The 27,410-nt window shown below is 28.6% G+C and overlaps 2 protein-coding genes across 9 annotated transcripts in view; both read right to left on the bottom strand.

Annotated features, from left to right (window-relative positions):
* LOC123297320 (low-density lipoprotein receptor-related protein 6) overlaps positions 1 to 1,721 on the bottom strand; it is a 108,935-nt gene extending 107,214 nt beyond the window's left edge. The window contains exon 1 of the mRNA XM_044878931.1: positions 1,532 to 1,721. Within this exon, the coding sequence (XP_044734866.1) occupies positions 1,532 to 1,673 (142 nt within the window). The 5' untranslated portion in view covers positions 1,674 to 1,721. The remainder of the gene's footprint in view (positions 1 to 1,531) is intronic.
* A 3,080-nt stretch (positions 1,722 to 4,801) lies between these two features.
* On the bottom strand, positions 4,802 to 26,565 carry LOC123299153 (cholinephosphotransferase 1). Of its 8 annotated transcripts, none has more exons than XM_044881410.1 (11): positions 26,440 to 26,565; positions 26,131 to 26,355; positions 24,329 to 24,569; positions 23,076 to 23,234; positions 21,537 to 21,665; positions 19,037 to 19,171; positions 13,564 to 13,722; positions 13,373 to 13,498; positions 12,516 to 12,690; positions 6,365 to 6,473; positions 4,803 to 5,201 (listed from the first exon to the last, which is right to left on the bottom strand). In XM_044881410.1, the coding sequence occupies exons 2-10, from the start codon at positions 26,340 to 26,342 to the stop codon at positions 6,385 to 6,387; spliced, it is 1,425 nt and encodes a 474-aa protein (XP_044737345.1). In that variant the 5' UTR covers positions 26,343 to 26,355; positions 26,440 to 26,565; the 3' UTR covers positions 4,803 to 5,201; positions 6,365 to 6,384. The 8 variants fall into 8 exon arrangements, with proteins under 8 accessions (XP_044737349.1, XP_044737348.1, XP_044737345.1 ...); XM_044881409.1 differs by having other exon boundaries at positions 26,425 to 26,559; XM_044881411.1 differs by having other exon boundaries at positions 12,558 to 12,690; positions 26,131 to 26,559.
* Between the last annotated feature and the right edge of the window lie 845 nt (positions 26,566 to 27,410).

Genomic DNA, 27,410 nt, shown 5'->3' with positions numbered 1-27,410 from the left:
TTCAAGAAGTTCAAAAAAATTATTTCCCCAATTGGCAAATGAACAGAATTTTCATAGTTATGTTTTAATTATTATAAAAAATTCAAAAAAGCCGCCGAAAAATATATTTTAACATAATGTAACTTTGAGAAAAACCTAAAATTCAAGTTTGTTTTTGATCAAAGATTAAAACCCTATAAACAAATCTTTATTTGCATCTTTTTAGAGCTGTATTGTTTCAATATAGCGAGTGACAGACACAAAGATGATGAACAGGCGCGGTTTTCATTAAATACAGCTGTTTTACATTATTTTTGGCAAACCTACATTAACCTACTCTGCAACTAATGAATTCATTTAACATTGAAGACCTGAACATCTAATTATCGAATTTATATTTTAACAAAATGAAAAGGGTTATATTATTTAAACAAATGTTAAAAGTTAATTGAAATCAAATGTTTGAGAAAAAAAGCCATGTAAATATACCAACTACGTCGAAGCGGATTAATGGGCTGTCGCCACTATCTACGGCCGAAGCCGTAGCTGAAAGTTTAAAAGCTCTAAGAAATTTTGTTCAAGATTGGCTACAATCTTCAATTAATAATATAAATGATTTTTAAACTTTAATATTTAAGTTTTATATAATATTGACTGTGTAATATACAAAGGAGCATCTGAACCCCATGACATTTAAATGACTTTTAGTTGGCGGAAAATTGTGCGTATGTACTCTAGCTACAACTTTTGTCTGAAAGCTTCTTTGATCTGACTCCTCTGTTCAAAGCTAGACTCAAGAAAACCAAAATTTCCATGTTCAATTCAAATTTCGCGCTTTAAAATGACCATATCTTTTTTTCCACACCTCGGGCAGCAAAATGGCTCAAAAATTCGTGACCAGCGCTCAAGATAACCTGTTAGAGAAGTATTTTCAGTCATAGTCATAGCAGACTTAAATCTATAAAAAAGAGTAGTCGCCTATGAAATGATCACGCCTTTAAAAGAATGGGTTATTGTTTATTGAGCCAGACATTTAGACTGTATTGTTGTAAATTACTATGGTTTCTTAATATTCACCTATTTTATTTACCCTCTGCTGAAAAGACCAACCCAATAACTATTATTTCTATTTTATATTCGAATTAACCTTTTTTTCTTAATTACAATGTTACTTTATTTTAATTCTTTTTCGAGTAAATGTTACCCAAAAGTTCATAATAAGTTTTATCCGGTTTAAGTTAATTTCTAATTATAATTTAGTCATTTTTCTGGATTTTTGTATGCATTTTCTCAATAAATCTGCAGCTGATAATCAATTATTTTGAGACAAATTAATTTTCACTACCTAGTATTCCGACTCGGTCAAAAATAAAAAAAATTATCGGCATGTAGATATACCAGTAAGTTTTCCGGGTTGTAGTCTGAGTTCAAAATTGTGAAGAAAATGATTTGACGTTCTAAGTTACTCATACATCAGTAATTTTTAAATGTTCGTATGTCCCAATTTTAAAATTTGCAGGTAAAGGATAATATAAAAAAAAAATGTATTCACCTGTCGTGATTTGAAGGAATAAAATAATAAAGCTGCTTAAAACAATCCATGATAAAGTTGTTAACGAATAAATATTAAATACACTTAAATAATTCAAACAAACACTTTTTGAGTTTTGAGTTCGTTGCAACGAAATAAACATTGCATCTATCTCACCGTCGTCGCTTTAAACATATTCAAAACAAAAACAAATCACTTCTGTAAAATCACTTAAAAACAATTGTTACATTTTTATAAAAATCATTAACAAAAAACTGCATTTAATGTCCATTTACTATCTCATTCAATTCTTTACTAAACTATTTTTGTTAATTTTTAAACTGATAAAACAAAAATGACCCTTTATCTAAATTTAAGATAACCTCACTTTATTAAAAACACTTTTAATAATCAAAATCAATTTTTTTTTATACTGAGGTATTTGTTTGTTTTTTTATTTTGTTATTATTTATTTAAGATTACGTTTTAATTGATAATATCGCACAATCAGTCTTATTTATATGTCAAAATTCGTTTATATTTCCGGAACGTTTACAAATCAACCTTAACTCGTTCAAATATATAAACAAAATGCGGCTAGCAAATACAAATGTTTATAGGCAACTTGTATGTTGAATAGTGTACGCGCAAGTACACTGTAAAAAAAATTAACTCTTTATCAAAATAAATATCTCGTTTTGATTATTCATTGGATCAGATACAATTTCTTAGTTCAAAATAATTAAAATAAGTCTCTTAATAAATTTTTATGAATTATCAACAAATGTGAAGGAATCAATTAATGATGGAATACCTATATCAGAGCTTTAGCATCACAAAAATAAGTATCCTTCATCGTGTAAAAACATCTTTTTAGAATAACATTGGGTGCCCCAACAAATCCTTCAAATTTCAAAGTATATCTCAAAAACTATACATTCAAACTTGCTCAATTCATAATTTCATTCACCCGAAAAGCATTTTGGCACTCTTTGGTTTTTATCAATAAAAATTGAGGGGTGCAAATCTATATCATTTTAGGGATACATTATAGTTAAGATCTCTTATGACAAGGATACTATATTTTCCAATATTCAACATCAACCAGAGCTGAGAAAATACACAATTTTTTAGAATTATCTGAAAATCCGCTTTCTAATATTCCAACTGTTTAAGGCATTTACATTAAAGTGAAAATAAAAACCCTAGTACTTAATGACTGGGCTAATAAAGAAATTACAAATATGTATTATAATTATTTTTAGAACATAAAAAACATTCTAAATTTCGTTCTAAGTTTTAAAAAAAAAACTTATAATTCCAGTATGCTCACTTCTATTGAACGGAACCGTTAAGAACAGTGTAGCGTAAACTTTTGTTTTATATATTCTGCGCATGTTTATAACAATAGTGGGATGTTTAAAAATTCGAATCGTATATACTTTTTGAGAATATATTATTAAAATATATTAAAAATATTATATTGAATTTTTTAATGAATTAATTAATATTTAAATTAAAGAAAAACAATAGTGTTTCTTACTTATCTTTGGTATCATCAACTTCATCCATTGGTTTAATGTTCCGTATTGATATCTAATCCAAATAGGGCGATATTCCGGCGCAATTCTCTCGGAGGACCCCAAAAACTTAAAAATTCATCTCATGTACGATTATGTGAGCTTATTTCAAGATATCTCTAGAATAAAAATAAAAATTTTCTGGATTCGTGCTGAAAGAGTCTGTTATTGCACACCCTATCCGAAGATTTTTCTTATAAATTCTATTTCCTTATTTTCGACCTATAATACCTCATTTTTGACCCAGTGCAGTTTCTGGATGATAACAAGCTGCTTTTGTCAACTTTCAACGTTCGTTATGATTAGACAATCATCATTTGAATATAAATACGGAAAATATGCAGTGCCGGGTTAAGCCAGCGAAGGGACTGTATTAAATTCTACCAACATGAAGCCTTTTTTTGTGGTAGTAGTTTTGAATCTACAGTCACCCTTTTGTCGTTTATGGTCGCCTTTGCGGGGGGCCTTTTTGTAGCATTTGCTACTCTTGCTATATGGCTAATGAAAATATATCGAAACTGAATAAATTTCAGCACGGTTTTACTGAAAGGATTCCTATGTAATTTTTCTTATGGGGCTTCCTCATTTTCGTAAGATATTAAGTTTAACACTTATTCAGTTTTCCATTTCTTTTAATATTTTTAAATTTTACAGTAATTTATAAAAATACATTAACAAATACTTTTTAAGCATAATTTCCATCAAATTTTTTAAATAGCTGCTTCCTCATCTCAATATCCTTCTTACTTTTAAAATATTAAAATTCGATAAAGGTTCGATGGAAATTAAACTTTATTAAAAGCTAGCCGAAGCTATTTTAATATTAAAACTCAAAAATTTATATTAAAAAAATAAAAACACATACATGCACTACTGAAATTTTTCATCAAACTTGCGACAAATAACATTTATTTTTTCTTAGCTTCTTTAAATCTAACACACCCTAGTTTTTTTAAATTAAGGATCTACGGTAATTACAACGGAGGTAAAAGTTAAGCTATGCAATTTTAGAATAAATATTTTTTTTTTGATAATGGTATAAAAATAAACAAGTAACGGATATATTTCTTTGATTTCGATCGATTTACTCTAGGATATTTCAAACATGTAGATGTTATTTTAGATATAGGAGGCGAAGTCATGAAAAGATAGGGGGAATTGAAAAAGTGGTCAAACTCTGTCTTCCGAAAATTATATATAAATGCAAGATTAAGTGTTTTTTTCTCTACAACATTTTAAAAATGTTTTGGGCTATATGGACGGTAAGATTGTGATGAAATAATGTGTTATTTTTAACTCTAATGTATCACTCAATTATTTCTCATCCAATATATATTGTGTGAGTGTTGTTTAAAACTTTATTAATTTAGTTATCTAACTTTAACCAACAATATTCGAATTGTAGTCGTTTCTGTTCAACAATAAAATTACCAACACCAATAATTTCTTATGGCATTATACGCCGCTTTTAATTATTGTTTATATGGTTACAGTTATTTGAAGTTGCCTTGTAAAAATACAAGGAGTCAAGTTTTTTCTTTTAAATTTTAAAAAGAAAACCATTAAATCTGCGAAAATTGCATGGAGTATATAAAATTCATAAATGTATATTAAAATTTATTTTGGGTGTGCGAGCTAAAATTAATTTGAATGGAATTTCAAAAAAAAAGGAGACATTTGTTAGTTTTTATAACATGATGGAAATTATTCATCAAATTAAAATTTCACATACTTTTACCTCCCTCTTACATCCTTAAGTTGTGATGTTAAGATTTCTAATTATAAAAATACAAATGCAATTAATACTGTTATAAAATTTCTGTATGTAAAAATATATATTTCATATTTTAATTCGAATGTTGATTTGTTCAATTATTAAATGCATATTTTATTCGAAAAGCTATTCTAGGCATGTTATACTTCTAATGGCTTTAACGAAGGCAGATTTTGACAGGAACCAATTGAAATATTTAAGGAACGCTTAGGCAATTCAGCCCATTAGCGATCCAGTCCAATGCTTTTGAAAATTCCAAGATTTCGATAAACAGCTAGATTCTGGATTCCTTTGGTCGATTTCCTTGGACGCTAATGGCCTGAAGAGTACACGTTCCCTAAAAAAAAAAATTGATGTTATGTTTGGAATGTAAAACTGGGTCCAATTTAGAATTCGGAGGTTCTGGAGCCAACATTTGATGGAGGCCCCTTAAACTATTTAGGTATAAACAAGCTTAAGCTGGACAACATGCAATTATTCTTAGAGTTTTTTTCATTTTTGCAATTCTATGTAAGATAAAACCCACGCCATGGAATCTTTTGGTTCAAAAATTTTGTTTCTGTCGAATTAGAAAGTGAACAAACCAAAAAAATAGAAAATCTTCTGATTTTTTGTTGTCCCGCTCTAATTCCGACCCTGGTTATTTAATTCATCATGCACTAGCTAAAATTTTCATTTAAGGCTTTCAAAATATTTTAATTTTTGATTAACAAGGCTTTCCTACGGTACACAGAATTTTAACAAGTCCGAGTCATATATGACACTGCTATTCTTTTTATATTCGCAACTAACTCGTTGTTATTCTTCGGGATTTTGTAAAAGACTGGATCTCAGAAAAATTGAAACAAATGATTTTTGAAAAAAAAAGTTATTTACACAGTTGCTAAATGTCCTTATATTTGAGCTCAACTTTCAGGATCATTTAACTCAACTCGAATTCAAGATAATAACACTTTAAAAAAAGTTGTTGCTTAAAAAAGTTGAATAAATTTCTCAGAATTTGTGGTCAATACAATATCTTTCTTTTTTAATCCTACAAATTTTGTAATTAATAAAATTTTCGAATTACTGTGGCAGTTCGGTTTACTTTTAGCTATATACATATTTTTATTATCTTTATATGTCCCAAAAATAATGAACAACAGAAAAAATAGTGAATATTAAATGGAATTCTGAGACGAAAAGCTCTCCTAAAGTTTTTCGATCTGCCGCATCTTTAGAGTTAGGTTTTCGTTTATTATCGTTATTAACCTTTTACTACCCACTATCCTATTTTTAGAAATATTCAATTATTCAATTTATATTACAAAAATTTGTAAAAATGTTCCTAAATTAGATTCATGGGTTTTATTTTTGAAAATTTTTCGACTAATATTTGGAAAACCGAAATTTATATAATTTGTATTCCTTTGTTTGTCAATTTCGGTATAAGTGTCATGCTGTCATATATGTCTCAAATTTGTTATTTAATACTTAAACAATATTATGATAGTTAGATACCTAGTAGCTTGTAATTGATGTTAAATATCGTGAACATCTTTTGGAAGTAGATGATCGCAATCTTCATGCTCAGAATGAGAATCTTCTTGTGACGATGACTTATCGACAACTGCAAAAACAAAACACTAATAGCATGCGGGTTTTCCATGCTTCTAATTCAAATTGGACAACAAATACAAAACAAGAAAAAATAAAGTTTAATTCATTAAGAACAAATTACAGATTGTAATGTTCTTAAGTTAAAGCTAATTAAAGAAAATTTATACTTAAATCATCCCACCTGTATAAAATCTATTACCTACTTTTTTTAAGCAATTTTTTCAAGGATTTTTAACGTATAGGCTCGTGCAAAAATATTGAGAATTGTTTTAATTAAAAAAATTGTCACTTCGACCAACTTTCATAAAATCTCAACATAATAGATTTGCTGAACTAATTAGCGACAAAGCAGCAAAAATTTGTACTTTATGAAAATATTTATGTAGTAAAAGCGCAATGTACTTAAACTACATTAAATTACAATTCTTACTCAAAACAATCACTTTGCCTCCACCATTAAAACTATTAAGTTATAAATTAATTAAAAAGCCGAAGAAACGCAAGGTTAAAAGGTCTGTAAATATTTTTTGCACGAATCATATACCATTAAGGCGAATAAGAAGTTACTCCACAAATTGGTTCAAAATAAAAAAATTTTAAGTGTCACATGATTTCGATACAATTTAACAGAAAACTCATCACAAAGTCGAAAAAAAATTAATAAGGCCATGTATAGTGCATGCGAAGTAACATGAAATCGTTATTGTTGAAATCTTGCCGAGAACATATTTGAAATTCAAAATTTGTGCGCTCCCTGGCATATAAAGGATGACCCATTTCAATCGAGTCAGCCATTTTCTTTCTGCATCCTTTCAAAAAATGCCTCACTTAATTAAAACAGATTATATTTGCGAGTGTTTCGATATATGTAAAATATATTAAACTTAAAAAAAGGAGACCTGAATAGTTATCGCACGCATAAGTTTCAGAAAATGTTCAAATTCCTAAACATAATTTATAACTTCTCGAAATTGATTCATTATGCAGTAGAATTAAATTTTACAATGCTTTGGCAGATGATGGAAAGGATTTATCAAGTATCAATCAGTTTCAGATTCTACTTGATGAATTTTGTTGATAAACCTACATGTATCTTGTGGACAATAAAATTGCAACACAATCTATATATCAGATACATTTTGTTTAAAATTTCAGTAATATTTATTCCGTAATTTTCTACGTTCGATTTCTGCTTTTAAAATTGAATCGAATTCATATGCATTTTCATGAATCAAAAAAATGAAGTGAGGGTATAGACTAAGTGAACTATCTTTATAAAATGTACTAATAAAAATATTCATTTAAATTTTGTAAACCTAATTTTATGAAGTTCAAAATAAACAAGATTATTTTTTGTACAACAAATAACAATTTTTTTGTTACAGTCTAAATTTCACACTTAATAGCTTACAAAAAAATGACTCCACATTGAAAATTAGTAGGATTGCAATAGACAAAATAGCGGAAATTTACAATTTATTTTTAATGCCTTTTTTAATGGGGAATTATGAAAATATATTTTCTTTGATACAAAACATTCACCTAACAAGCTTATTTGCAACTAAGATTTAAAAATAATGTTGTTTCCTGTGCGTAGTATAATGTTAATTAAGTCTTTCATAGTTATTGTTAATACAGGAGCAGTCTTCATACATTTTAAAATTAAATCGTTATATAGTTTTTTTTCTGATACCTCCACCTAACCTTGCAAAGTTCGAGCCTCTACATTTTTAGTAAAATTTTATAACATGCTTTGATTTGATTAAGTCTAAGAAAAAAAATTCACTTTCGTCATATAATTACCGCAAAATTCCAAATCTGATCCAATGGCTAGACTAAATTTTTATTATAATTACGTATTTTATCGACAAAGTGATCATTATCAGCATGAATTAGCTCACCGGATTTTACACTTATTTCGCCCACTGTTCACTTTGAGTTTCTAAACTCGTAAGTCCTTACAAAGAGTACCACGACTCGTGATTTTATTATAAGATTGACACAGCTCATAATTGTCTTATGAAGACTAGAAGACTTCTTAAATGTTTTCATGGATTTACAATTTTTTAATTTCTTTTCTTCTATCTAAACATAATTTTCACTTTCTTACGAGTTCGTCGTATATTTTGAGAATCGTACAGTACTTTAAAACATAAAATTTAAGTAAAAAATTTTTGGAGGTTTTTTTTTTTTTCAAGTATTGATGTCAATTTGGAGAATATTTCCAGGTATTGGCTTCATAGAAATCGTTAAATTGTTGTGCTAGTTTCCGTAAAAACTTGAGTTATGCTTCCCTTCGTAAGGAGTATTTATTTCATCAATATTGATTGACTCAAGAACTAAACTATTAATTAAAAATTACAACTTTATTTAAGACCACCCCTATATATACAATTGAAAAAAAATGAAAAAAATACTACAACAAAATACAATTGGGAATTAATAACATAAATAGATTCCATTTTAATCAAATCAACTAATTAAACAATTACTGTAAACGAAAGTTATCTTAACGTTCGCTGGGGTCATTATACATCTACACTTGATATGCTAATTATAATACGTTCAATTTGGCACTGATAGATTTATCCTAGGAGATAGTACGACATTCAATAACGCATGCATCTTTATCATCTACTGTCTTATAAATAAATTTGTGGTTGATTTTTTTACAATCGAACATATACGGCCGAGATATCATTGACTCCCAACGGTTACATAATTTTTCTTTTTCACCTCCCACCGTCTAATTAAAATACTCCCATTCAACCGTATGCATACGATTAGAAAAAGAATGCTTCAGAACGGCTTAAACGCTTATTTACCTGACGGCTAAGGATAATGATTCATGCAATGAATTACGCACTATCTCCGAAAATAATTGCGAATATAACATTTATGTATTCAATAGTATAACAGTATAGCTTCATGTATTCATTTTAATATTCAATTCCAAGTATTCCATTTGAAATTATTGAGTATACTATGTGGTCCAAAAATAACAAAAATTCGAGATCTGATAAATAATTTTCAATTACTTCTTGTTGATTTTAAAAATAAAACACGAATTAGTACTATTGCCTCCCAATTTATTCTAAGAATCACGTTTATCATTAAATCTAAATTTTGGAATTTTTAAATGTCTTATTAAATTTGGAACATTCCAATAATACACACTTTTGGCAGGTTTTACATTAACGAATAAAGCGGGTGTAATGTCATAATAAAGGACACAGTATAAAACAATGGAACTGTATTAATCCTATATATTTTATACTATGGACATATTTTAAATACATTTTTTAACTGGTCGAATGCTCGATTCCCCAGAGTAGAGGAGTAAAAACCAATGCTTAAGATTACAAATACAAAATCTTTATTAATCATCAATGTAAAACCAACCTACGCGTCATTTTCATAGCATTACAATTGGTTATTCTCGAAAAAATGCAACTAAAATTACGTTTTAATCTATTTAGTTAGAATAATTATGGAAAAGAAAATCTCCACATTCAAAATTTTACAAATAAAAAAATTATTTACTTTTTTCATTGGAAGAGGGATGGTATTATGCAATTAGGTAATTAAATATGAATTAATATTCTGTAATAACAGTTTTGATTGCTTATTTAGACAATCATATCAAATGATTTTTAATTTAGTATAAAAAAAAACATTTAATCGGGACTCGAACCACGGACGCTGTCCGAGCGCTTGCCTTACAGAGATGCTTATAGAAAATATATCAACTTGTTCATGCTGTTAAATCAATTTCAAGGTCATTTTTGTGAAAAATTAAATAACGCATAAATTTAATTAATTTTTTTTTTTGCATAATGTTTACATCCAATTGACTATTTTTAAACCGAAAGTATTGTGTTGTAAAAATTATGAGGTTTTAATAGTTATTGAAGTTTATTCAGTTAAAAAATTACCCTGTTGAATTTTTCTTAATTTTTCAATCCGAGTTAATTTTTTCTAATAACCAGCACCAAATGATATCATTAATTTCATTAGTTAAATTATTATACCGACGATAACACTTTGTTTTTATTAAATAAAAATACACAACATTTATAAAACATAACGAAACGTGGCTCATTTTTAATTCATAACAAAATTATAAATATTATTATTAAAAAACTATCCGAATACTATTAATAGAATAATTGTTAATATTTGTCAAAATTGTCGTGTTTTTTTTTTTTTGCTACTGCACAGTTTGATCTTCAATGACGGTTCTCAATATTTTAATAAGTAATCTGTGAACAATCAAAGATATTGATCATGGTTTGGTGATACAAGTGATTGAAGCAACGACGCTTTCTCCAATCATTTAACACCTCATATATCCATATTTAATTTTTTCCTTCAAAAATCGTCGTTAAATTTGCCTCTGGTATTATCAGCTAACCGTAACCATAACGTTTCAATTTTAAATAACATGGTGTGAAGCAAACCTTAAAATTTTGATATATATTTGTACATTTATGGTCGCATTCTTGGGATATTTATATTCAAAAAATATTACATTGTTTGAAATTCAAATTAGCAAGATATTCGAATATACATTAAATTAGTTAAAATGTGCAAGAATTAGTGTTTCTCAAAATGGGCGATAACGCCCCCTTGTGGGTGCTAGAGACCTACAATAATCCGAGCAACTTCATTTAAATTTGCTACGTATAGGCGCAGCGTACATGTTTAATTTTTCCATATTATTAATAGCCAGTCTGGCTGTGGCAGACTTTAATTTCTCAAAAAAAAATTAGTAGGAAACACTTCGAAAATATATTTTAATAATTTAATGTTTCATGATTATAATGCCCTCTCAGAAATTTGTAAGTTGTCATTCCTCGAGGCTTATATATGTTTGATACGGTACAACAAAATTTCGTAGGTTTTGTTAAGAATGTTCTCAAGATCATACCGCAAATTAAGTATCAAAATGTATTCGAAGTTTAGATTACACGGCATTATATCGGCAACTAGTTTGAAGGAATTAATAATATGAGGTTTTATTTGAGATGACAGAACAACAGTAATAAAGTACTAATTTTTCACAGTAAGAAATATGCACAAATATTAGTAAGCATTTACTAACACCACTAATAATGTTAATTTATAATATTTCTTAGTTTTTCTAAACCCTATTTACTTTACAAATAAAATCGTATGTATTCGATTGGCGTTTAATATTGCGTGTACGAATTTAATTATATAATAAATAGACTTAGGACGTTCACAGATTACATATATATTTTTTATTGAAACTATTATATCAAATCGCCATTGTTTCAAATTTCAATAAAAGAAAAACAAAAACATTAAATAAATAAAAATATGTATTTCTTCAAGATAAAATAAAATAAATAAAAGAAAATTTTTAATAATTGGACATTTTCACTGTATATAAATAATAAATTATCAAAAAATAATTTATAATATTTTAAGTGTTATCTGTGCAGTGTTTTGTTTTAAATCCTTGAATTGAAGACAGAAAACATTGAATTTTGAAAATCAATACTAATGGAGAATTTTCATGAAAATTTCTAGGAATGTTTATCTTCAAAAGAAAATACAGTTGTGGTTGATGAACTGGGTGCGTGTTTCGTGGGGGAGTAATCATATCATAGGGAAATAGGGGGAATATTTAAATACAAACGACCTGTTTTCAATTATTAAGCTTGTGGTTTCCTATTTTGAAATTATAAACAATACAAAAATTTTCAAAATGCAAACATTCAAGTTAAATGTAACAATTATATAATTAAGAACAAGAATTATGGCATATTTGAAAGAATAGAATTCATGCAAATTCCCCATTAATATTGAAAAGAAATAAGCAAAATTTTAAAAGAAAGAGAAAGAATAAATTAAGCAGAGAGAACTAGAGAAGAAATAAGGTACATATTTATAAAAAAAATAAGAAATTTGGTATTATAACTACCAATAATAATTAATAAATTTTGTCTAAAAATAATAGGACGTTTGTTTTATTAATGGTGCTTTCGAGGACGCATTTTTGTGGGATGATGCCTGGAGTGCGTACCGTTCCGTTCTGTACTTGTTATATTTGTGACTATACTCGTACCGCCAGACGTGTCATTTGTACTGCTACTTGTATATCCACCATAAGGTATTGTAAATAAATTTATTCGAAGATGATCACATATTTCTCGACAAATTTGAGCACTGTATCTTAATAAATCAAACGTTACCCATGCCTAAAAAAAAAACATATAGCATAATTAATTAAATTTTTTAATGGACGGGTGATGAAACTGAATAATATTCCCAATAATAAAAATTCTTAACTTAATTAATTCTTAAATTATTACGCAAAAGTGCATTTTATAAAAACAACTAATAAGATATATATTTTTGAGGTAGCTAGGATCGTGTTAACGAAAATGTATGTGAAAACAACAGACTGGCAAGACAAGGAGTTAGAAAAGAGCTAATAGACTCGCCGCTGTTTGGTCGAATCATAAAAGGATGATTTCAGAATATTATACTGAAAAAGCAGGAAAATTATAAGACGCATTTAGTTTGTATTTTCACAGGAAACTGTATTGAAGTTAAAGTTACTGTATTGAAAGCGTTACAATTAACAACTAATATAGGGGATTGCGGTTCGACGGTCTGAAATAAAGTATCGAGATCTTTTCAACAAATTAAAAGACAATGGAATTAGACATTGAAAAATTTGAATTTCACTAAAATATTTAAACGCATAAAAACATACGGGATCTGAGATTCCTGAATAAGGATTTGCACAATTAATCTACTATGACCTATATGTATTTCTTAATTTCAAAAAAATAACGGAAAATATTCTAATGGTTTTATTTTATCATAAATCTTTAAAGGTTAAAAAAATTAACTAAAATTCGTAAATTGACATACCAAGCAAAGCCATAACACAATATATTCAGGAATGAACGTATTAAAATATTGATTTAAAAATAACATTGCTGGACCCAACATTGACCAATCCATATATTCCATCTCACTCTTTGTCATGTGAGCAACCTTAAACAAGGAAATATTCATTTAAAAAAATTATACCACTTAAATAAGTGCATTAAAATTCATACCACAAGACGATTTGTCACTTTTGCAGCAACCATTCCAAATGCTAATATATACAAAACAGGATTTTGCTCGTAAACATGGTCAACGGATTTCCGACATATTATAAATGCTGGCACAATTACCAAGGAAAATGGTATCACTGGAGACAACACACTTGTACCCTAAATTATCGGAAAATAATTATATAACATGATATTGACTAAATCTTATCAGTTATGTTAGCACAACATCGAAAATCATTTTGAAAAATGAAATTTAGATGCTAATATTATAACTGGTAAGATTAATAATTATATGTGAGAAAATAATTGAACGTTCTATTATATCACTTCATTCCATCTTCGGAAATAAATAAAATGCAATTTCATTCTTAGAGAAGTTCGAGATGATGCACTCGTAAAACGTTTCAATCGCAATTTCTTTTTTATCCTTAGTTGGGATATTTACGAACACGTAAAAACTTAGTATAGTGTCTCCAAATTGCGTATTCATAACCTTAATTCCAAACTTTGGAATTTTTAATTGAAAGATAATGAAAGTATCCTTGAAAAAAAGTCTCGGTACGTTTTTTTTTTTTATATTTAGCAACTTTCTTGAGTTAAAGTACGAAATATGGACATAAAAATTAAGAGGACGCACATTATTACTTAACACTAACCCAAATGTATACCGATTTCAACCCTCTATCGATTTGGGGAAGCTGTACTGACGTTCAAAGGACTAAAAACGTCGAAAAAGCCGTTTTTTTCTGAATTTCTTCCAAATTGCTGAAGTAATCAGCCCCTGCTTCTATATAATCGACCCGCCTAGTAAACAACTCTACAAACCGAATTTCAGTTTATTTGAACTTAAAAGTATAGCTGGTTAAGGGGATGATTAAAAGTAAAAGAACAAATGAATCAATGTATATTTTTTAGATAGTATTATGCGATTTAGTAACGTTCAATTATATTCTCCATACTTTTGCACTAATTTAAATCCCTTTTAATATATTTATTAAAATAATTTGGGCTCTATTTGAATATCAAAAGTAGAAGCTCTGAGAATTAAAATTCAACAATGCAAACATTCAAAGTAAAATGTTTACAATAAAAATTGTAGTATGTAATAAATAAAGATATGCATAAGCTGTAAACTATTTAAATAGATTGAACTTGGTTCTCGAAGTTGAAGTTCATACTGTTATGAGTTAGTGAATTTAAAGTAAGTGTCATTTTTACTGGTTATACCTGCATACAAACAGCTTGCCAGGAAATATTCCATTCTTTTTAAGTAAAGAAAAACAAAAATATCAAGTATTTTGAAATATTTGTTTACAAAGCTATACCCTAGGCTCTTCTCATTTGTTTACTCTTCCTGGAGCTTAAATTTATTTATTCTACTTGGAGCTAGCAATGTACAAGACCTTTCTAACACTGATAACTACTATTACTTTTGCTGGAGAATATCAAGTAAAATGTACGCTCAATGTAAAAGATGAATTCATTAATCATGAATTCACAATAATACATTTCATGTACAAAAATATTTTTCATAAAATTTGGCAAGTAAATGATATATTCCACTTTTTAGTGTCATTGCCAAATGGTTAAAACGAAACCGTTATAGTTCGTTTATATCTCCCAGTACATTTTAAAAGAGGAAGTTATGGGAAATATTTCCCCTAAGATCGAGTTATTTATCTAATCATGGTCCTTCTGAGGGCAGGCAGCTTCCCTAACTCTGAATCTGAACTCCCATACATTTAGTTACTTAATTATGTGCATATGCTCTGATATTTATAAAACTTTGCCCAGGCTTAGGCTCAAAAACTCCTGATTTGCTTGCTTCTAGACCATAGGCTGAATACGCTTTGAATTTAATATTATCGACTACTCTTACAGGGTATGACAATCAATCCCATTCCAAAATCAATTTTCCACATAATGTCCTCCCGTTTCCCCATTGTAAGTTATACAGCAATTACATAGTTTTACAGCTTACGTATACTTTTCAAAATATTTTTTAAATCTTGGTGAAATTCAACATGCTTTAAGTTAGTTAGTAGGTTATTTGAGTAGAAGTGCTTAAGTTAATTGTACATCGAGTTAGTATAAAAATTTCACCAAGATATAAGAAGCAATTTTTTTGATATTAACAAAAAAAAATACAATTATTGAACAATCAAAAAATTACTCCTTACTATTCAGTTTCAGTATCAAACAATCGAAATAAAATTTATGTTTAAAAGCGGTTAGTGTTTTTGAAGTGTGTGTATTTGTGTGTAAGTTGTATATTTTAATAAGCATCGTAATAAATGCACAAGCGATCATAGATAAAACTGTTTCAACAACATAAATATTTTGATGCAACATTACACGTATCAATTTTACATATAAACTCCCAAAATTACTTAATAGTCTCTCCTAAATTATTTTATACCATTACTTAATTGTTTTGAATTTTTATTATTCTTTTCATATATTGAACATATTCATGCTTTTAAGGAAGTTGCACCGTGTCAGTTTGTTTATTGAAAACTGTTTTACACTTTTCATAATTAATTTAAAAGCTGTATTAAGTTCCAAAAATGGTCTTTGTATGGCAATTTATAATACAGAATGTTTCCTGAAATTAAGAACTAAGAACTGAACTAAGAATTAAGAACTGAACTAAGCGTTTGCGGACATATGTCCGCAATTCAATGTCAATTTTATCAAAATATACCATTAAATTTTGTGTACTTAGTTAGGAAACGAATATGTCTAGGTAATACTGAACCCTAAGTTCGATTTCCTATAGATGTATGATTTTTTTTTTTTTTTACTTCTTTCGATTTCCATAAAAATCTTTATGTAAGTCTAGATTGATTGAAACTGCTAGATATAAATTTTCAACTAGATATGCCTATCAGAATAGATAGGCATACACACGTAGAAAAAGCGTACCCGGCAAAAAATTGAGGAATTTGTCCAATTTGAATAAAAATTATTTCCTTTTGGACGATTGGACGAGTGTTTCTGAGAATTCACCAAACACCTTATTCAAACGATGATATCATCAGATTTCTTTTTTTCGAGAAAGGTCCAATGTCAGTAGGCAACGAAATCAACTAAAGAAAGAGCATTTATTCTACAGGCAAAAATGCAGATTTAAATTTAGACACTTTTTTGTACTGAAAAAACATGGTTTTACAATCTGGTACTTTTTTGAAGTTGCTTTGAAAACCGATATTTATGAAGAGACTTAATAAACAAAATAATTTTCGTCTGAAAAAAACGCTGAAACTTCCTTAAAACTAATGCGTCGAATTGGAAATTAAAACAATTGTTCAAGATTTAAGGTAAAATTTCATTCAATAACACAATCGTGACAATTAACTCCCAGCATTATCTAGTTGAATGATTATCTTAAAAAAAAACAATAAAAGAGTGTGAGTTGGCTATTTTTGTATTTTTCAAATTTTGAAAATATGATAAAATATTACAAATGTAAAAAATGTTTTGCTATATAATGTTTTGATAACAATAAAATTGACGTTTATTAAGTTACTGGTCTTGTTATTCTTGGAATTTAGGGTTACCAAACTTAAATCTTTGTACCAAATAAGACTTCAATTGAAAAGTTAAACGATGTTTTTTTACTTTGATATTTGATTACAGTCAAGTACATGAAACTCTTTCTTAACCACTTTCAGTCATGATTAACGCGCTCAGCCCACAGGCTTTTAATGAATGGGAGTTATTGGTGCACCAAAATAGAGTAAATCACGATTATGCCGCAAAATGAAATCATACTCTGAATTAAGTAATGTGAATGCAATAAAAATATATATTCTTCGAAATTGAAATAGAGGTCGAATTAGATCTATTACTAACTGTTCTTTTTATCTAATATTTGCTTATTTGGATTATAATAATCCCAAAATCAAAATGTGAATGAATAATTTAAATAATTATAATTTTCGACCTCAATCTCAAACGGAATTTGTAAACATGTGAACATGGTATTGAAAAATCCAAAAACCCTTGAAACAAAACCCTTAATAAAATGCAGATAATAAAGAATGCATAAATATGCATAAATAAAAACATTGAAACATGAAAAAAATACCAAATTCACAAAACATATGTCACCAACTTGACCAAATATTTATAAAATTTAAATGTAGAAAAAAAAGTCTTACAGCAATGGTTGAACCATTTTTTCCGACTCCCCTCCCAGAGACAATTACTTTTATGTTGATATTTGCTTGCAATATTGACATTGTCAATGCAACAAATTGCATAATAAATTTCAATTCCAAATTAATGCCAGGAAGCTTACAAGAACAAAAGAGAAAACAAAAAGAAATAATAAAAAGGAATACTTTCAAAAGCAAAAATATTAATTGTGGAGAGCTAGAAATTATTTTTATGGGGACTAGAATAGAATTTTTTCATTGAAATCTATATAAAAAAAAAATTAAAATTATGTTGTTTTCAAACCCACCGTGCCTCTTGCTGCAAACTTGCATTTGATACAACTGAATAAAAAGCAGATAATTTTTGAGCTCATTTCATTGATTATTTTAATTTTTTCAAAAAGGAAATTTCTACGATGTTAAAACTTATATAGTTTTGATCATTTTTAAAAGTAAAAATTTAATTATATGACAAATTAAGAAAATATAACCATGATATATCATTGGATAACATAATATTTGGTTGCTAGCTTGATATATCACATGCTAAAACTTGAAACTAATCGCGTCAAAACATTAGCAACTAAGCACTTAGGGGAGAAAATATTTTCAGCAATTACTCGTATGCTAAAATTTGAAACTAATCGCGTCAAAACATTAGCGATTAAGCACTCAGGGGAGAAAATATTTTCACCAATTACTGAAAATCTCAAAAAGTTAATGGCCCCAAAATCATGACCAAAGCTGAATTTTGATTCAAAACGTACTTCTACATATTAACATATTATAAGTTTTTGCACACGGCCAGTCTGGAATGTCAAGAGTGGGTTATTCAGCCCAGTTTTTCACTTATATCTGTGATCTAATACGAGTTAATAATTCGAATTATCAATTTAATTATGCCAGAAGATTACAAGTGACAATATTTTCACGCGATCATCTTTAGACTACGTTAACCGATATCTTAGACTCGCAATTTTCATTAACGCCTCAGTAAAATGACTCTAATATTCTGTGCATTTGAAAAATGTCTATCACAAATGATTGGGGAAATGTTTCCAGCACCCTGTAATAGCCAGAGTTGGCTCTCGTACTATTCTTAGTTTCTGAACTACAATTAAAACAATCAAAATCTATATAAGTCTCACAATTTGTACATATTTACAAAAAATTAATAACACAAAGCAATACATTTAAAATAAAAAATAAATAATCAATGAAAAAAGTAACGGGACGCTATCTATTTAAATATTATTGCATGAGAGTGCAGCACAGAGCAAAGTTATGAACTAAATGGTGGTATATTTTCTTACGGCAACTGTTGAACCGTTTTTGCCGCATCCGCCACGATAGAACGCTCGACAGAACGTTATAAATGATTGAATATAACCCGAGTAGAATAACGCGCAAGTCGCATTACTTAGCGTATACTTCTCCAAACCAGGTACCTGTTAATATGATGAATTTTTATGATTTTTTTTTTTTAATTTCAATTTTTATATCGGTAGTTTAAAAAATAAATTAATAAAAAGAATAATAAGTGAAAAAAATGATTAAAAAAAATGTAAATTGCGATCGCTTTTAAAATAAGTGAAAGCTGAGTTTTAAATGCGAATGATTTGAACATAGAAATTAAAGGAAACAGCTTTGCAATTAACCGGAGGCGTGATATTTATAAATGAATTGTAATCAAGATTCTTGAAAAGAGTTAATTTCTGTCGACATAATATTGGATCAATCAAAATCAATCATATTGGATTTGACTATTTCAATTCGATTAACCTTTCCAAAAAAGTTTTTTGTATTGCGCGTTCAAATAAAATGGTCAGTAATTGAGTCAGCTCGCGAATAAAGGAGTCGAGCCGATGCCTTTTCGTTGAAACAATAACAGAAGTACTATTTTATTAGATGCTAAACTCTAAACCATAGTAACTAAATCTTCCAAGCCATTTATGACATAAATCAAGACTATATACGTTTTTCGAACCGTCAAAAGTCACGGTTTGTCTCGACCAAACATTTACGTCATTATTTGTAATAATCTATAATTTTTGATTGGTTAATTACAAAACGAGCTATTAGCCATTATACATTAAAATGGTCCACCCTGTATACAAATTTTGCCATTGACAGAAAAACATCTCTAGTAGACAATAATCGAATTTTAGGCAGCATTTCCAAAGGTAACTGTCCGAACGCATATCATATTTCGCCTTGTATTATGTCGACAAAAATCAATTTTTTTTTTCTTTTTCTTTTTTCATTCTGCGTTTTACATGATCGGGGAAACATGTTAGAATTTTTTATGGCTCAACTTTTAAGTTTTTCGTTTCGGATTTCGTCCTAAATCTGTTACCCTAAAAACTCGTAGCGTTTCAAACGATTCATAGAAATATTGGAAATGATTGAAAAGAAGAAAATTTAAGATCATGAAGCAAATATTTAAGCAATCTATAAGACCTATAAGATGATAAAAACTAGATATTTAGGTACCAACCTAAAAAGAGATAATCCATCTACGTAAATTCCACCTTCACCATTTTATTAAAATTGACAAATTCAACAATATTTATGTAATCAAATATGGTAAACCCTGATTATTTTCAAGTTTTGGGAAAAAATAAATCAAAACACGATGTATCAGTTATATTTATGAAGAACGCATTCCTTGGTAACATAAAACACAAGATACTTAAGACATTATAGAACAAAGACATTATAACTTAACAGTCACACATCCCGCATTATAGACCAGTAAATTTAATAAAATAAAATTGGTAATTCGCGAGCAAAATTTGATTATTTAAAAATAAGGGTTAAAAATAAATGGAAAAACTGTGGAGGTTTTTAATTAGAGGAATATTTTAATTTTATTAGCTCTAGGACCAATATAGATTTTCGCAATTCATTAAAACAAAAGAAAAAAGTTGAGAAACTATTGTTGGAATTCTAAATTGAATTAGAAGCTTAAAATTAATTCATATTCTTTACGGGCCTTCAAAAGACAACCCCCCCCCCCAACTACAAGAATTGATGGGGAAAAATAAAAAGTAATTTTGTATTCTCTAAGGTTAAACAAAAAGTACTATTGCGATTTCTTCAAACACAGTTCTGTGTGTACAAAAGATATTCCAGTGTAATTAAGTTATTCAATTCTTAAAAATTTTATTTGTCCACAAAAATAAAAACTGGGGTAAATATTATAAAACAAAGTTTTCATTTTACAAAAGAGTTATGAGTTTTTTACAAGTTTATCATTTGTAACTATCAAATGGAAATTGGGCGAATTTTTACTCAAAAAATGTATGTTCAGAAAATTTAAGTAGAGCAAAAAAGTGTCCAAAAAGTCCAAAGATTAAAAAATATAATTGTGGGCGTTAGCATGCTCGTCGCGCATTACAATATCAGATTTACTGGACTATTACAGTAAGGAATACGTCCCCCAAAGTAATAGTTTCATGTTTTTGTTCCAAAATTTTTCGTAACATATACATAACAACAATACAATACTTTCCCACCCACCCACTTTTCAATATAAATGATATATACTTTGATATATATAAAACGCATAAAAGCATGCAACAATTAGCGAAGAAAATTGTGTGTAAATAGAAAATTGCATGCAATTTATTATTTTTTTAAATTGGTTTCATTTTAAAATAAATTCGACATTATTATTTTTAATATAAGTCTGTTAATATCAAAAAAAAAAATAAATAAAAATATACTTTTCATCCAAAACAGGAATTATTATATTAATTAATTAATACAAGTGATTAAATTATTATTTCGATTTGTTTTTGAAGAACTTACGGCAACAGTTGAGCCATTTTTTCCTACACCCCCCGTGAAAATAACTGTGAACATGTTGTAGAGTGCTACGGAACCGCATACAGTAGAAGCAATCGGCATCAAATGACATACATTTATATCGCCAGCTATCTGTGTATAGGTTATACACATTTTTGGGCCAATACAGAAATGAAATGAGATAGATAATAAATAATAATAATAATAAAAAAATAAAATAAAATAAATATAATGAATTTTAAATCGAAAGAAAATTATTCCAGATTGGTAATTAAAATATTTTAAATTCTGTGTAAACGTTTCGTTATTTAATGAATATCAATTGAATCGATAATAAATTAGAAAAATTTTAGTAACATTAATACAGGCTGGGGTATAAAAATCAAGTGTTTTTTATCGCAAAGTATTCAGTTATTAGAAATGAGAGGTATCTGAGTTTTGTTGCAACACATTTTTTAACTGCAAGCATTTATTTTTCAGTAACATCCAGGAGTTTCTATGATTATTAGGCGATGCATTAGCATATATTCGAGTATTGTTGATTCGATTTTTTTTCGTAGTAACTTTGTTGTTCGAGTTAGTAACATCGATAAAACGTCAGGTTCTCCGAAAATTCATTATCAATCGATATGTCTCTGTACTCATCCGAGATACAGATTCATTACTGAGCCAAAGATTATTAACCCAACACAACGTAAAATTATGTCTCGGTCGGGAACAGAATCATTTCTCACACTGTACTGACGTCGGTGACTCAGCACTCAGAACAAAAGAAATCATACTTAATATAACACGGTGAAAAAAGCTCACCTAGACCTAGACACAGGCCTAGAATTAAGCAATCGGCAAAGTCCTAACAGACGAGCCCACGGACTTCCAGAAAGAACCAGTTCTTTTTTACAATAAAATTTAAAGATATGGGCGATTAAATAAACAATATTTTCCAATGATCTTTTTGAATCACTAAATTTATAAAAAAATAAGGTTTTTACGAGTCGCAATACAGTTTTAAACAAAATAAATTGGCCGCGGAAGGGAAAAGTTAGCAGGCCACTGGAATATTTTACACATACCCGACTTCGAATAAAAGACAAGGTTGGCAATTTATTTAACAATTTGAAATTTGATTATATTTACAGAATTTAAAACTATTTTAAATAACAATAAATAAAATAATTCTCTGCAATTTGATATTGAAGTGGAAATTTTCAATTTCATACTATTCTAAATTAATATTTTTGACTTATTTAGAAAAAATTTATGATATTGAAAAATTTGAAGGATCAATTTCTAATCACAGTAAAAGAAAAAGGATTCGAAATTCTAAAAATTTGATGCAATATGAGTATATGAGCTAAATGAGAATTTGAAAATTGACAAAAAAAGAACCTAATTTTAAAATTGAAATATTTTGTATAAAATTTATAATCTGAAATAAAATATTAATAAATCTATCCATTTAAAAAAAATTATGTCTTTTATAATTTCTGATCCCATAAAAATTTAATTTCTCCTTAATAATTTAATATTATTGTTAGCTACCTTTGTAGTCCAAATCGAAGGTCCACAAAATGCTGAAATCAATTGTATAGCAATTATTGTAAATTGAGCTTCGGTAACATCAACTCGTCCGAAACGCAATGACCCAGACACGTAAGCCTGCCAGTGGGCACAATAGAATAATGTTAAAGCTGAAAAACACTAAAACAAAAGATTTTTAATTAATTTTTTTTTTTTAAATAAATGTATAATTGCAGTTTGGAAAGCGGTGAATCTCTGATTGGTGTACAATTTTGTATTTGTTTTCTATATTATGATGTTACATTGAAAACTTCTTCTAGCACTTAAAACAGGTGTTAGAAGGACTTTCGAATGAAAAATTTCAGTAATGTTTCTTGTGCCTGGATACTTATTCCAGAGACCCCAAAGAATGAAGAAATCCATATTTCCGATGGTTTGCAGAGCGCCTCTTTCGTCTCGAGCTCGAAACAGTCAAATGTAAATTTATTGAACCAAATAAAGCTACTTTTGATTTTTACGTAAAAAAAAAGGTGGCTTATGCACAAAAATTAAATTTCTAAGCTTACCAGAATCCTAAAATAATCTTTGAACATCCTTTAATAAAGTTTTGAAGAACATATTACTTTATCAGTTGAAAGTTTCGGTTGCTCTGAATCACTCTCGTTTAGCAGATCGTATATAGACAAGTTTTATAAAGATAAAATGTTACTCTGTGGAATATGCAGGGCGATCCAAGTTATAACAACAGAACAAAAAGCATTCTTTTCTAGATTCGGGGTGTTGAAATTATAGAAAAAAAAGATATTATTGTGAATATTACTAAAACGGCTGCTTAAAAAAATTGAAAAACAAAAACCCAAGAATTGCACAACACAATTCTTAGCTCATATTGTTAATTTTCCAAAGTAGGCGTTGGCAATATTCATAAAAGTATCCATTTTCTTCCAAATTTCAACACTCTGTATTTAGAAAAAGACGCTTTCCCGGTTTTTGGTATATTCAGAAATTTTTCATTATTTTAAAATTAGAATTTGATGAAATCCTGCTGTTATAAATTAGACCACCCTGTATTTTTCAAACAACACAGTCAATAATATATGGCGTCAGACACCACATGTAGACATATTTTTCAAAATTTCATAGTACTAAATCACGAAAATTGATCACTCTCTAAAAATCTTTTTAAAAAATTACTAACAGAGTATAGAATGCATATACAAAATTTGAGACTATTTGGAGATTAACCGCTTTCGAAACTGTAGTCAAATAGAAACCTGGAAAAACATCCACGTTGGGTGATATCCTAATTGTACTGAAATACATGCTGAAATTGCAACGAATATTGTACTCAGCGAATCACATCCATGATCAAATAATTCACCTAGGGGCGATGATGTACCAGTCCGACGCGCTTGCTTTCCATCTATAGCGTCTAAACTTTGGTAAATAAATAATCCTAAAGCGCAAAGAGCACAACCCCATCGCGGAGGTTCAATTCGAGCATCAGGAGAAAACCTGCAAAATAAAAATAATTGATTATAATTAACATGATATTTATCTAAACTTTGAATTAACGCGGTTGAACTTCACATTAAACCTCTTCTATATAAACACTAACCACTATTGGCGTAACCACGAAGAAATATTTATAATTTAATAATACATTAACAGTCATTTAATATGATGAACAAATTTTGAATACTAGTTTTTAAATCATAGGTATATTAGCATATAAAATAATTACTAGTTCACTATTTGAATAACATATATAAGAATTTTACTTTACTTTTTATTCCCTACAATTTAATTATTCTAGATATTATGAGCGCCTACACGAAAATTGTATTGATTACGTAATACTTTTGGGTTAGCGTCAAGATGTGCTTTTTGGAGGTGTTAATATCCCAGCACTTCCACCCCTCTTCTATACCACATAATCATGTTTTTAAGGCATCTGTGAAATTAGTCGTATTACTTGCCTGTAAAATTTTTTAATCCTTATTTGGCTCAAGTTGATTTTAGAATCGTTATCCAAATATAATAATAATAATAGTAAATATTTTAATATTTCGTCTACTTTTGGTGCGTTACACAACTTATGATCAGAATTTGACATTTGAGTGGCCCATGGTCGCTCTAAGAGCAGATGCCCTAATTTTAAAAAAGCAATTGGTCTATTCTAAAAATTTGCATAATAATGTTCATAATACTAGTTGAAGAAAAAAACGACTGGCTAAGGCATTACTCGCACGAGCGGCAATATAGACGTGTATCTTACGAACGTTCGTTATAATTATATGGACTTCTAGATAGAGCTGTAACGTGCATTAAAATTAACGTTCGTGCGAACAGTTCTAAATAACACAATGCATTGCAAAAATGCACTTTAAGAACATACGAATCGAAGCCTAAAGGGTAACGGTAATTTTTTCGATGCAGTAATGCTTACTACTAAATCCTATTTATAACTGTCATATTATGCATTTCTTAAAAAGGGATCACACTTTTCCCAATTTTAAATATTAATTAACTCCTAACTAACCCTTCCGTTCTCCTAACATATTTTTTAGATTGTTTGTTATACCAACCCCAAGTGTATTATGAGCTTTAATGGTTGGTAAACATTATTTCAACTTTGAAAGACTTCATATCAAAATTTTTAATTTACAATTCATTAATTTAATAATAAACATTAGTTTAATATGCAAATACAGATGAATGAACGATCAAACGTAATTTACAAAATTTAACGGCTTTTTTGAACATTTTTCGTTCTTAGGCAAAATAAATTGGACCCAAAACTATGAATCTAGGTTATAAAATAAAATTAAACCCGCAGATTTTTGGCAACATACTTTCTCAAACCTTTCACTGTGATAGGTGCTACTTTCACTAAAATTCTAATGTCCAAAATTTAAATATGCAAACGTAAACAAGTTTTGCAACAAGAATAATATGCTAATTAAAATTTATGATTTTTGATCAAATATTTCAATGAAACTTTAGCAAAATGATTTGTATTTCGATTTGTATATAAAAATATATGGATCTTAACCTAAAAAAATAACATACTTACCACACTAAAAGCAAAGTGGTTGCAATATTTATAATTAATCCTATAATGGTAATTAGATTCGGTGCGAGCCATAATGGTAATTTAGATAACAGCCAACACCACCATGGTTGTAATAATGGATCTAATAAACTATGCGAATTACAAGAATATTTATGATCGGCTAAGCGTTTCAATTGAACACCACTTAGCAAACGTTCCTTATATAACTGCATTTCTTAAACTGAACTGTTTGTAAATTAAACATGGAAATTAATTTAATAAAAATATTATTTTTATAATTCTTTCAATAACTACTTATTTTTTATTTACTTGAATATTTCTATCACATAACTAAACTATTTGTGTACTTTCACGTCGATATGTCAAACGTGGATCCGTATTCTCCACCATTTGCAATATTGTCTGATGATCGACCCCCACCATGCACGCCACACCATCGCGCGTTTGAATTTTATCAGCTGACAACAATACATTAATAAAAATATCCCTTATTCATGGATGTCAGAGAATATCAAAATGTTTTTGGCAAATTACTAAAAAAATTTTGGTATTTCATAGAGTACGAGCCTTGGCAAAATGTCTAAAATAATAAACTGATCTGATTTTTTTCTTCTTTTTCACAATTTTCGATTTTTTAACAATATATATAATAGAGCTATATCCAGGACCTGATCTAAGGGGGAGGGGGGTGTAGCTGAGCAAATAGACCCAGAATGGCAAATTGAGAGCGCCGAGCAATCCCACGAAGTTTTGTCTTATCTCTTGGAGGGAAAATATTAAAATTACCTTGCTTATAGACTACAAATCCATGCTAAAATTTTTCGGGTAAAATGATCCTCATGGATGTTGAAATAGATGCTGCTATATGTAGAGGTAATTTTAGGCACCATGGCGTCCGTTGTGCGCGGTACATGTAAGCCCCCTAAAAATTTGAGTGTTCAGGGCGGGCGGCGAACATTATATTTGCCCGAAGCGGCAAAATAGCTAGATCGGGTCCCACGGGTGGCTTTTATTTTTTTGTTTTAAATAATAACAATGAGTGTATCAAGGGGGGAGAAGTGTGGGCAGGTACCTTAATTTCCCCCTCTTAAGGCATAAGTTATATACGCCCTTGGATAAGAATAATACCTTAAAAATTTTTTATATCATTGATATAATTAATTAAGAATAATTAAATCTAAATAATTATAGGTAGTAGTTTAGTTGTGTAAATATAGCCTTGAATAAATGAGTTGCTTTAAGTACATAATATGTATTGAGTTAGGTAGTTATTAAAATTT

Source organism: Chrysoperla carnea, chromosome 4 (assembly GCF_905475395.1).
Source record: "Chrysoperla carnea chromosome 4, inChrCarn1.1, whole genome shotgun sequence".
NCBI lineage: Eukaryota > Metazoa > Arthropoda > Insecta > Neuroptera > Chrysopidae > Chrysoperla > Chrysoperla carnea.
The sequence above is the reverse complement of the archived record's forward strand: the minus strand, read 5'-3'. Positions and strand labels throughout refer to the sequence as shown.